We start from the raw sequence: 13,325 nt of genomic DNA, 5'->3' as shown, positions 1-13,325 counted from the left end.
ATGCCATGACTCTTTGTCTGAAATTAGCCTGATTCCCCACCATTTTAACTTCCCTGAATTTAAAGCCAAAAATTAAACAATGCCCTAAGAGTACTGTTACCAGAGGGTGATACAGTGCCAAGAATCTTCAAAATAGGATCAAGTTTATGGATTACAAAAGACAATGTAATTCATCAATCAGTCATTGAAGAATTATGGTAAATTTTACCCAGTTCTGCTTAGGATGTGTGTCAGATCCTCAGAGTCTTTGTACCATAAAGTCGGGCACCCTTCCCAAGTGAGCTTTCTTAGTGCTAAGCTCCAAATGGTTTTGGTGCTATTGACACTAAGAATAATGAGTAGGAGTGTCAGTTCCAGATCTTTATATTGTGAGCTAGAACTTACGTGTGGGTCCAAATAAAAGACACTGTCTTTTAAACTGTACTATTTAGGACACTAAAAGTTTACCATTCAAAAGTATGGCTGCTTTACTTGTTTTAAGGAAAGCTTATAATTTTCAGTTTTTACATTGATGATGTATAATTAATGAAAGTGTTGATATTCAAAAGTTGTAGTAAAACTCTGTGTAGTAAAAGTGGCGGGAATGTGTTTTTATTATTCTGCAGTATGGCATGCAGCTGTACCAGAATTACATGCACCCATATCAAGGTAGAAGTGGCTGCAGTTCTCAGAGTATATCACCCATGGTAAGCACCAAGTTTTTGAACCTACATTTTATTTTATATTTACATTAATTTGCAATCACATTACATTATAAATGTACATTTCCATTCTTTCCTTTTGGTCAAGTAAAGTAACTTTTTGGCACCATCCTACTATCATGTTATATTGAACTATTTTTTTTTTGGATTTTATATGATTGCAGCCTATGTGATAAAATCACAATAATCGAGCACACATGAAGTATTCAGTTACAATCATGTTTTATGTTAAAGAGAAACTTTAAATATTTGAAAGAATTATGCGAGTGATTCTTTGTCATTACATTTGAGGATTAGATTTTAATAAGATAATTTATAGAACATTGTCCTTGAGATTGTAGATCTTTCTTAATTATTGATTTGATGGTGGGTTTATTTATTTATTTAAATATTCATTCTGGGATTATCATCGCCTGTGAGCTCTTTTGCATTCTGACTTTCTAACAATTAAATTTTTGAAGTTCCAGGTCCTTGAAAAGCATACTGCTCTCCAGGAAACCCAAAAGATGCAAGCCAAAATACAGGTCGTGCATTGCGTTAAGACTAGCACCGCTGCACAGATTTATACTAAATGCCACTTGGATATTTACAGGCAGATACATTTTTTCCCCTCTTTGGGACCTAATTTTAATTTCCTGTGCATTAACACAAGAAATTTATTTCTGAACTCCAAGTTTATGTTCTGCTATTTTTGCTTGTGCTCCTTAATATTGAGTGTATTAGGAATTCAGAAGTATGAGCCCATGTTACAGTCAGCTTACGTGCTACATTTCCACTTAGGTTAAAACATGCGTTTCATGGCTGTGACCAAAGAAGGTGCATTTCCCTACATGTAACGTAGCATATAAATGCTCAGCTCTAGGAATGAAGCATGAAATAATGTTGATTATGAAGTCTGATAGACTAATATGGAAAAAGAACTCCAATGCTGTAGTTACGTTGCTTTACGTTATGGAAGAGTAACTTTTCATCTTTGTATCACATTGCTTTTTAGCCCTAAAATAAGAAACTAAGTAATGTAATGAGTTTTTATAAAAGCAATAGCTTTAAGGTGAGAATTTTTACAATTTGTCAGCATACTGCAATCTTTTAATTCATATATGTATATATGAATAATGAATTTTATTATCTTAATCCTTTCCTAAATCCTTCTAAATTTCTTTTAAAGTCATTAGGATGAGCATGTTAACAGCAGCCATGATTTGGAGGCAGTTATTATTTGGTGTCCTCTTAATCATAGAAAAAAAATGTTATAAAGTAAGTACTTTCTAGTCTCATCACTGTCATTAGTGTACAAGTATGGTATTATTCTTGCTTCTTTCCGTTGCAAGTGATCCTACTGTTGATCAGTACGTCTATGGCATTTTGGTTAATGTAGCTTTACTTGTTCAGCACCTTGTATGAGAGAAGACATTCCTTGAATGAGTTGGCTGTAAATAGGGATAGAAGGACAAGAGGTTTAAGTCTCTGTGTGGTGAGGAAGATGACCTGTCCTGTATGGCAGTTGACATGATCAGAGAGAATAGCATCAAGAATTCTATCTCTACTCTTCTTAATTTTCATGAAGGAAACTAAGAAGGTTGGGGAGGTATTTGCGTCTATTTTGGTGTCTATACAGAATCCCAGGATAATTTCTACATTATCATGAAAGAATCAGTGACCTATATCCTGGATGCCAGTGTCTCTCACCTGCCTCTGCTGGTTTTCATTGAGGCCCCATGTTCAAGGAACAACAGGGAAAAGTTCACATACTTAGTTATAGTTTTATAGGAACAATATTGTCTTCTTTTCCAGGGATTCATTTTGAGAAGGGAAATGAGAAAAAAATTATCATACCATAATGAACATCATAACTATATATAGCACATAATAGCCATCCCATCAGCCTTTGAAATGAGAATCATCAGCAGATATTTCAAGAAGCCAAATGTATTTGGTCCTTTTTAGGATAATAAAAGGGATTCATTTAAAGGAACATCTGTTAATATGGTCCTGGCCAGAACAAGGGGATGGGAAAAACAAGTCAACTGAAGTTCTTATTATTTTTCACATTTGACTCTGAGCTAGACATCCCAAACTGCACTTTCTTCCCTGTACCTCCCATTCTGTGGTACATAAAAGAACCTTAGATAGGGCCTGTTACTATCTTTACCGTAAGCGTGACCTTGATTGAGTCACTGCCGTCCTACAGTATAAAATAAGGGGGACAGTTGCGTGATCTCTAGAATCGATTACACCTCTGATGTCCTGTGGCTCTGTATGACACTGATGAGAGGACAGTGTCTGAGGAAATTCTGTGCCCTCTTACTAAGGCCTGTGCTACACGTTTATGTAGCTCTTTCAAATGGGGTGACAGGGAGTGAGTGACTACGAGTTGCTGCTTAGCTAAGCTGCCTGAAAAACATTTCATGTTCCAACCTTACTAAAAGTGTTTGGATCTGATCTCGAGGTGTGGTGTGGATAATCCAGGATATACCCAAGCCTCTTCTTTCTTAAAAAGAGAGGCATGCCATTAAAATCATGGACCCTCTTTTAGGGCTTGCCCTATTTATCCCACCAGAAGGAAGAAGTAGAAAAAGGGACAAATATTTGAGAAATACACTGATTCTGAATGTTATCAACATCACTTTTCTATGTGAAAGAAATTGAGCTGAAAATGACCTTTTGGTTCAAGTCAGATTTTGCTTCACTTCCATTTCTTTGTCCACCAAAGGTAAACTATTAATTTTTCATCCACCACCTGCCATTCAGTGGAAAACATTTTCTATATTCCTGTGTTTTCCCCTAGTGTAATGTAGCAAATGAAAATACTTATTTGTATCGTAGACTCCCTACTTAGGTCAAGTAATTATGTAACATGGGATCTTATTTTACATTTCAGCCTGTCATATTATAGGAGAAAAATGAAAAAAAGAATAAGAACTGGTTATGTTTTTGTTTCCTAACGGTATTTTTATGTTATCAGAACCTTGTGATTACAGAGCCCATCTTGGCATGTGAAGGCAGAGATATTATAAGGATAAAGCTATCATTATGATTGAGATTAGTTACTCTCTGGCTTGGGCAGGTGGAAGCTTTTCATTAATGTCAGCAAAGCAAAAGTATATCCATCTGGTCCACAGCCCAGCACAGAAGATCACGGGGTGAGAAGGGCAAAGTAAGGTGTGACAGCAAATAGAGATTACAGAGACAGCATCTGTTTGGAAAGAGCAGCTGTCAGTTATGAAGCCTCCTATAACAAATGAAAGATTGCACGTCGAATCTCCAGAAATAAAGATGAACCGTAATAAGATTGTGGACCACTACAGCAAGGTTTCAAGAGGAAATAATAAATGCTAATAAAGTGGGATGTGTAATGCAGTGATAAATTATCCCCCCTCCCATTTTTGTATGAACCAGGTTTTGTTTCAAGCAGACTTTTGTTCGTTTGTTTGTTTGTTTGCGGTACACGGGCCTCTCACTGCTGCGGAGCACAGTGCGGTACACGGGCCTCTCCCGTTGCGGAGCACAGGCTGCGGACAGTGCAGGCTCAGCAGACATGGCTCACGGGCCTAGCTGCTCCGCGGCATGTGGGATCCTCCTGGACCGGGGCACGAACCCGTGTCCCCTGCATCGGCAGGCGGACTCTCAACCACTGCGCCACCAGGGAAGCCCCTCAAGCAGACATTTGACTAGAGTCTGTTAGACCAAGCAGGGTATGGCTGAATCCATGTGGAGAGAGAGAAAATGGTCTTAAGCCAGGAGACTCCAGGTGTATCTTGGCTGATCCTTTACAATGAGAACTCCGGTTTTTGTGTTGCTCTTCTATTAATGACGAGTGGGGAAAAACTATTAAACAGTGTTCATGCTGGTTTTGGATGTTTTGTCTTTTAAGAGTTTTAATTCTTATAAATTGAGTGACACTTTTTTTTAAAAAAAAATCTTTATTGGAGTATAATAGCTTTACAATGGTGTGTTTCTGCTTTATAACAAAGTGAATCGGCTATACATTTACATGTATCCCCATATCCCCTCCTTCTTGCATCTCCCTCCTACCCTATCCCACCCCTCTAGGTGGTCACAAAGCACCGAGCTGATCTCCCTGTGCTATGCGGCTGCTTCCCACTAGCTATCTATTTTACATTTGGTACTGTATATATGTCCATTCCATTCTCTCACTTCGTCCCAGCTTACCCTTCCCCCTCCCCATGCTGAGTGACACTCATAACTGAAGATTCTGACAACTGTTTTTTTTTTAGGATGCATGACTTGGGTTGGCACACCTTTTAAAAGATGGTTACAAAGTAGAGCCCTAAACAAAGAAAAAAATAAAAATAAGGTCCAGGTTTTGGATGTTTTATTTTCACCTTCAGAGACTATAATACAAAAAGTAATTCGCAAAAAAGATGACTTTATTACTTGTTTAAAATCATGTTTGTTTACAGAGTATGTCTTCCTTTTATATCAGTTCTTCTTTTGTCATTCAGACTTATTTTTGAAGCTCTCATTTTGCCATGTTCATGCTCACAAGATGAAAAAACATTCACGTATCAAATCATAGAAATTTTAGTATTATGGAGTTACCTGAATTATTTCACTAAATTTCATTTTCTAAGTTAGAGAAAAGTTGATGTGATAAACTTTTAAAATACATATTGTTGGTTATAAAATATGGGTACTATTTGTTTCTAAAGAAGTGATGTAAGTCAGTCTGTTACAGCTTTAGTGTATCTTGAATCTTAATAAGTAGATAGATTTGACATTTAAATGATCATTGATGAATCTCAAAGCATAATAGAGAGGTGAGTTTGCAAGTGATGGATCTTCTTAGCCACAGGAAAGGTTATTCTTTTCTAAATATGAAGAGATTGGGTTGCTTTAGAAGAAAGACATGCTTACCTTGAAAGCTTTTAATCTCTTTATTCAACACTTAATTCAATGACCTTAACAAATAACTGTATAACTTATTTAACCAAAATATTTTATAGCACCATTTTCTGTTGAATATGTATTGTTAACTTTTTAATTTCCTGCTAGCCACCTTTGGAACCACATCCTAAAATGGAAACGTACTGCCAGCAAAGCACTGAAAGGTAACTTCAAAGATGTTTTCAAGGTAAAAAATGTGCTTTTTTTTCCAGAGAAGTATATCAGAGAATTCCCTGGTAGCAATGGACTTCTCAGGCCAGAAAAGCAGAGTTATAGAAAATCCCACTGAAGCCCTTTCAGTTGCAGTTGAAGAAGGACTAGCTTGGAGGGTACAAATTAGCTTCATGTTCTTCAAAATATTTATGATTTGAACTTGTTTCTCCCCGAAAGTTAAAATTTGTTTCCCACTTCCTTGCACAGAAAAAAGGATGTTTACGCCTGGGCACTCATGGTAGCCCCACTGCGTCTTCACAGAGCTGTGCCACAAACATGGGTATGTCTCTGCATATTCAGTGTGACTAACTGGGTGGCAAGATGTGCATTTAGATGTAGTCATTGAGGGGTTAGGGTAGAAAGTACACATAATTAAATAGTGATCATTTCAAACAAATCTTTGTATTCCTCCACTTTATTTCTTCAGCTATCCACCGGTCCCAACCATGGTTTCACCACAAAATTTCTAGAGAGGAAGCTCAGCGATTGATCATTCAGCAAGGTCTAGTGGATGGGTAAGTTTGATTTTGAGTAGCACTGATTTTGATTTCTCCTATAATCAGTAATGACTTATTCAACACACACAGAGAGTTTTGACTTCAGCTTATTAAAACAGAAGTGACTTTATTCTATAAGGATGGTTGTCATTGAATCCTAGCAATACCTATACGGTTCCTGTTACATAGTGTGTGCTTAGTATTTGCGCATAAGGAGAAGATAGCTGAACAGGATGCTCTGCTCTTAACCAGTGATCACTAATATTACCCATTCTGTGCATCTCAGGTATTAATTGATGGGGGGAAAACTGAACTTGTTTTGGCGTGTCAACATTTTGATTTGAACGAGTAATATGTTTGCAAAGTATGGTTTGTGTCATGACACTATCTTACGTATTATACATTTTTTTAGGTTTGATGCAGGGTGTGTTAAAGTAAAAAGCTGTTTCTTACATATTTAGACTGTCTTATTTTTTTCTTTCTGTTTAAATCCCTATTTTCTTTTCTCTAAATTTTAACAGTTTAAAGGAATATAAACCTATGAAACCAGTACTTTTTGACTTTTCTCATGTTATCTTTTAGTGGGATACCACAGAAGAGACAGGAGAAACAAAATTTATTATGCAAGATTTATGATCTAAAGAATTTTCTTTTTCTCAGATTACTCAGTATTTCAGATATCAGTACTTCCTATAACACTAGCTGAATTCTCTTCCCAAATGCAATACAAGTTAAGGAGCTTATATTGAGGTTTGGATGAGAAATAAAACCAGCATCAATTTAAACAAGTGGTAATGGGATCTTATATCTTCATGGGTTGGCTTAAGATGATGGCAAAATTTCAAGGTGATTTAATACTGACATTTGGATAAAAATGCACCTTCACATGGAAGATTATTAATAGCAAGTCGGCATTTCAGTAGAATCTAAATAAGAAAAGATTTCAATATACTTCTCTGCATGGAACATGGTCTTTTCAGATATAAATCTGAGCAATCAGCAGAATTACCATCTAAGACCAAGAAAAGAAGTAAATCACAAAGAATTGTCAAAATGTTTTGGAGGATTATAATTTCCCTTATTTCTGAGCCCATTTTTTGTAAATTGAATGAAATAATTGCATAAAGAATGACAGTATCTTTATTTTTTAAAATTTTTAATTAAAAAATGGGTTATTTGGGGTATTCTTTTGGAAAGATGTGATGATGCCAGGCAATCCACTAGGTGGTAGTGGTGATCTACTCAGGAATGGGGAGAGAATTAAGCTTGATTGACCAGTGAAACTCCCTTTTGTCCCATCTCCTAGAGATGTAATGTCGGAATCTCACACAGCACAGATGAAATGGATAATCTCATCAGACATCTGTGATGGCTCAGATTTGGCTGTCTCTTCGCCCAGGCACAGTGAGATTAGTATTGGAGTCACCAGTGGGGACTGTTTGCACAGTCTGTTTGCCAACAATTAATATAAAGCTGGTTATGCACTGAATTGCCAGTTAATAAGAATCCACGCCTGGCAGCATTTTTCTCAGGCCATTAGGCCATGTCTTGTTTTTCTAGCCTGTTATAGAGGCTTTTCTACTGCATTCTTCAAGGTTAAAGTATATGTTGTTTGAGTGTTTCTTTTACTTAAAATATTTTGCTCAAACATTTAATAAATGATTTCAGGATTGATTTTTTAGAATATATTAATTCTCACTTTCTGTTGTGTATGTAATAGTAGGAACCAGAATCAAAAGAAAGGATCCAGTGTAGAAAAGGGGGTTAAAAATTATTTCACTCTAAATAATTTTCTTTTTTTAGGGCCTAATATGACCCAGAAGTTAAAATAACAATATGCTAATGCCTTATTCCCTGTACCAAAGAGTTACATGTGAATACCCAGCTTTCCCAGTGGAAAAAGGACGTAGCACTAATTATTGATGCCAGCATAGCATTATATTGGTTATTGTGAGCAAGCATTCTGACAAACGGCTGTGTATTTATCCTATTAAAATTAAATTAGCTCTGATGATAGTTTTATAGTATAAGGTTTATGTTATACCATATTGTTTACCATGTTGGATAATCCCATCATTGAATACATAGTAAAGGAAAATTCTGGCTACATTTATGAATATACTTCCTGGATTTGGTACAGGCTATATTTCTATGAAATCCATGAGTAAATGTAGAAAAATATTGAAATCTTTCTCTCTCTTTAGAGTTTTCTTGGTACGGGATAGTCAGAGCAACCCCAAAACTTTCGTACTGTCAATGAGTCATGGACAAAAAATAAAGCACTTTCAAATTATACCAGTAAGTAATTTGTGATTTCATATTCGTATATTAGAGATGATCTTAATGCATAAGCTTTTGGAAACTTTAGTTTTTTTTTGGTTCTTTTATTAAATATAATTTGGGAACTTGTGCTTTAACTAGAGTTAAGTTTGGCAGAAATGGTTTTATGAGCCTGAATTAATATAAGAAATACAGGAATTGCAAAAATTAAATTTCCCTTTTCCCATGAAATACGATTTGGTAATATTGTATAGACCCCATGCCACCTATTGTTAAAAGGTTACTGAAAATTCCTTCTCCTGAATTCCTCTAGTGGTTCTTTAAAAATCGTTATTTTTAAGCCCCTTCTCCTCTGTTGTCCCCACAATGCTTTTTTGGTGTTTTTTGTAGTTTTGTTTGTTTTTAATCATTATGGATAGGTACACAGGTGCTGTGGAACTGGAGATCATTATTTAAACTATTCTGAGCACATTTAAAAATTTTCTGTAATTCTGCTTTGATGTGGCACAACTTGCTTTGGGATTTTTTTGTTGCTTCTGCTTGTGTGTGTGTGTGTGTGTGTGTGTGTGTGTGTGTGTGTGTGCGCGCGCGCGCGCCCATGTATGTATGCATGTGGTCTGTGTATTGGAACCAGATAGTGTGGAACAGAGATTCAGTCTACTTTCAAGAAGGTATTACATCAGATTGCTAAGTTGCTAGTGTTTTCTTTTTTTTGAATGACTTCTTTTTGGAACTATCCAAAGTCCACGTGAAGTATCTTCCCTACTTCATTGATTATGTGAGCGATGTCCCTGGCACGTATGAATTGCTTAATGCCTGAGATCTCACTGCAGAAAACAAAAACAGAAAAACCCCAAAACGCTGTCATTCCACTAACACAGTATTTGATTGCTCCAGAATCAGTTTACTGATACAAATTATGGTGAATATTCATTTTTAATATATTAAGTAAGGCTTTAGGTAGACAACAACTAGAAATGGAAATTAATTTCTGTAGGTGGGAGTATTAAAATTTTTTGTTTACTTTTACACTGAATAGTGCCGGTTTCTCACTGTGCACTGTATTGATTCAGAATAATCCTACTATTCTAACTACTGAACGTTAAGAGAATTTAGAGACAGAGAAAGTAGAGCCACACTGCTTACCTTAGGATCAGATGGTATTTCTTTTAAATGCAAGTGAAGTTACAAAGAAGAAGTGGACATGCCATAACATTCTTTTCACTGTCCTTTAGTATTATAAACACATCAATTTTGGCATTTAAAGATGCGGTATGCAATAGAATATGATTGCCTTTCTGGGTATTTTGCCCTTCTTACCAGTTTGTTGTTTTTCCTGTTGCAGGTGGAAGATGATGGTGAAATGTTCCACACCCTGGATGATGGGCACACAAGATTTACGGATCTAATCCAGCTGGTGGAGTTCTATCAACTCAATAAGGGCGTTCTTCCTTGCAAGCTGAAACATTATTGTGCTAGGATCGCACTTTAGCCAAACAAGAAGTGACTTGTTAAACTGCTGAAGAAAAAGGACTCAAGAAAAAGGAAGACCATAAATAAGGGTGAAAGCATTGCCGTGGTGAAAAGAATCTATTTCTCTTACAAGTTACAAAAAATAGTTTGTGCATTACAAATAAGTAAAGATTTGGATTGACATTACCTTCATCATTTAAATATTAGTTAAAATTAAACCTCCAAAAAAAAAAATCTGGTGTGTTCTTGTGTGATTTTCCATTACTATAATATTTTCTTCAATTATGCACATTTTAAACATCTTTCTGTCCTTATTTACTATAGCAACATTAGAATTCTCAACCACAAAGTATGAAAAAAAGTTGGGGCTCAGAATGAATTATTTGTGGACTGAATTTCAATTAACTACTGTTTTTGTAACTTAAGAAGTATGATAAAAAACCTGAGTTAACAATTAAAAGAAGCTACTCACAACCTGTTAATAAAACTAAAAACTATTTTGAATTGTATATTTTCTGAGTTTATTATAACCTTAAAATCAAATCATATTTTGAAATAGCAGCTTAAAATTATTTTGAAGTATTGATATATTGATTTTTTTTCAGGATGACTTTTATTACATATTAAATTATTAATTATACTATAATATTTACACTGATACTGTACCTATTAGTGACACGTTATTCACTGCATTTTTTTCATTCACTTAAGAATTGACTGGAACTATCTACTTGTTTTTAAGGAAATGATTAAAATATAGAGGGGATTTATATAATTTGCACATGCTTTCTCATGGCATGTAATCTGTCACAGTGTAACATTTTTCACATTAATATTTCACATTTGCCCCACGCTGTAACTTTCAGAAGTTTCTTTAGATCCTTATACAACTAGATGATTAACCTGATCAAAATGTTAAAATCAAAGATGCAAAATCTATTAAGGTCCGAATAGGTAAATCCATGCTATTCTCTTTGCCTACTCCCTTTTCATCATCTTACCTTGGCAATGTCGGTATGGAAAAGGTTTTGGAAACATGAGGCACCCACCTCCCTTATCACCTCACTGAGACCATCTAGAAAGTTTTTGTTGGGATTTATAACTCTGTTTTTCCTACTTTTTGTGAGAAGGGTATTCATTGTTCTACAAAAAGATGAGAAATAAAACATTAAATAAACGTTAAAATCATACAAAATATTGCTCATCCCCTTTGATCCTCGTAACAACATTTTGGGAAAGTTAAGAAGGTTTTTTAAGAACAATATTTCAAAAATGCATACTGTAGTTTTAAATAAAAGCTATTCATTTTTGGTAATAGAGCATCTGAAAACATTCATACAATGCTAATAAGATCAATTATTACTGAAAAAGAATTACTGGCAGAATTTTAAAAATACTCAATTTGCTTTTAGCCAAAGCAAACCTAATTCTTAAAACACTGAAACTTAGAACATAAATCTGATGCTATAAACTATCGATCTGGTGTCTACAAAGGCTTGAATGACACATAGGACCCTAAATAGAGGAGCAAGAGGTAAACACACTTGACCCTTTCAACCTTGTAGAGTATTTCTGATTATTTCTGACTTATTTCTGATTTATAAAAATATTTTGTGTTTTGAACTGATATGCATTTTCTTATTTTGCACCAGGGTCAAATTGACAATATCAGAAAATGTAATATTTTAAATGCTAGACTCTCATAAATTGACCAATTTTTGCTTGTCTTTGTTATTTGTGCCTCTAACTTCATTCACAATCTAAATTTATTATTGTGGAGCCCAGATTTTGTACGTAATTGCTCATTTTGGTCTTAAAGCATGAGCCAAGAAAAATTATTGAGGAAGGGCTGACATTATCCTTCCTGATTCCTTCTGATAAAGGGTTTTGAACACGTGTGTATGTATGTAAATCTTATATGAAATTAAATCTGAGAGTGTCAGACACATCAAGAGTTAGTACAGTATTAAAATGGATTTCCAAGAAAAATGTGAATTACCTTTGGATTATTTTTCATTTTGGTTTAGCCAAGTTTTGCTATCTTGCACCATTTTAGAGTGGGATTAGGTCAGATTAGCTCTATGTTTTCTTCTTTTATTCTTTTCATATGTTGGAGTTAGTATACTTTATTCTCCTAGAAAGAAAAAAAACCCAGCTGGTCTGGTCCACATTGTTCTTTTTCGTTTTTTTAAATGGAAGAATTATTTATTTTGAAACATTCAGGAAAACTAGGTCAAACAAGATAAAAACTATGAGTGTTTCAATTCAGAATAATTACTTGTTTCACATGTATAATGGTGCAAAGACCTGACTGATTTGAGTATATTAGTTGGAAATTTTTATCTTAGCTCTATTTTAGGGTGGTGGTCAGCATCAGTTAATCAGAGGCCCATGGGGTCTCTAGCTTCTGATCACCAACAGTGCCAACTCTACATATGGTAGTCGTGTTACGGTAGGGACACCAGACTATCACCTGGATTATGATTTCTCTGAAGAGGAAAGATTATCATTGGTTATGGGTACAATTTGGTGTTTCAAGCTGGCTCCATATTTAGAAAGCTCTTCCCTCTGTTGCCAGGCATTCTTAAGCTTTTCTGTGCCTTGGATCCATCTAGCAGCCTCGTGAAATTTATGGACCCTCTTCACAGAATGTCTTTAAATGCAGAAAATAAATAGAATTTCAAAGCACAGTAATTATAGAAACATAACTGTACAATTGTATATGTAGGTGGACCCCGGGTGGAAACGCTGCTGTAGCGTGGCCTGCTGTGTCTCCTGGCTGTGTTGACTGTTGCCCATATAAAGCCTCTAGTTTTCTGTCTCACGTTCTGTAGGGAATACAGGAGCTGATTCTCAGTCAGTGTTAACCCACACCAGTGGGGCACAGAGTAGTTTGCTTGAGATGCAGGGTTCTTGTAACACTTATTGAACACTCAACCAAACCTTCATACCTGCTTCTTGTGGGATTATCACCTCCTGCCAGTGCTGGCTCCTACACTTTTACCATCTGTGACACTTAGGCATGCTCATAACCAGGGCACTGCTTGTAATGTCTCTAACTGCATGTATCTCAGACCACAAATTATAGATGTGAACAAGAGAAAGGCAAGCCTTTGGACTGAGCACATAACTATACTGACCCAAAACGTCATTGCAGAGATCCCCCAATTTGAGAAAGGGATCTGAGTGAATTTTTAACCAGCATAAATACTTGTTTCTACAGTGGGGTATCAGGTGACTAGTCCGTTACCAT

The 13,325-nt window shown here is 35.6% G+C and overlaps 1 protein-coding gene across 9 annotated transcripts in view; it reads left to right on the top strand.

Annotated features, from left to right (window-relative positions):
* The window catches only part of GRB14 (growth factor receptor bound protein 14), a 125,741-nt gene extending 115,243 nt beyond the window's left edge, over window positions 1-10,498 (top strand). The window contains exons 8-14 of one of the 9 annotated variants that reach the window (XM_079923642.1): window positions 606-686; window positions 1,163-1,225; window positions 5,822-5,938; window positions 6,030-6,102; window positions 6,250-6,337; window positions 8,524-8,617; window positions 9,945-10,498. In XM_079923642.1, coding sequence (XP_079779768.1) covers window positions 606-686; window positions 1,163-1,225; window positions 5,822-5,938; window positions 6,030-6,102; window positions 6,250-6,337; window positions 8,524-8,617; window positions 9,945-10,091 — 663 coding nt within the window. In that variant the 3' untranslated portion in view covers window positions 10,092-10,498. The remainder of the gene's footprint in view (window positions 1-605; window positions 687-1,162; window positions 1,226-5,821; window positions 5,939-6,029; window positions 6,103-6,249; window positions 6,338-8,523; window positions 8,618-9,944) is intronic. The other 8 variants (XM_079923645.1, XM_079923643.1, XM_079923640.1 and 5 more) reach the window with 8 other exon arrangements.
* Window positions 10,499-13,325: the final 2,827 nt, after the last annotated feature.

This window comes from Stenella coeruleoalba (genome assembly GCF_951394435.1).
Source record: "Stenella coeruleoalba genome assembly, chromosome: 6".
NCBI lineage: Eukaryota > Metazoa > Chordata > Mammalia > Artiodactyla > Delphinidae > Stenella > Stenella coeruleoalba.
This window is presented reverse-complemented; position numbering and strand designations above follow the sequence as displayed.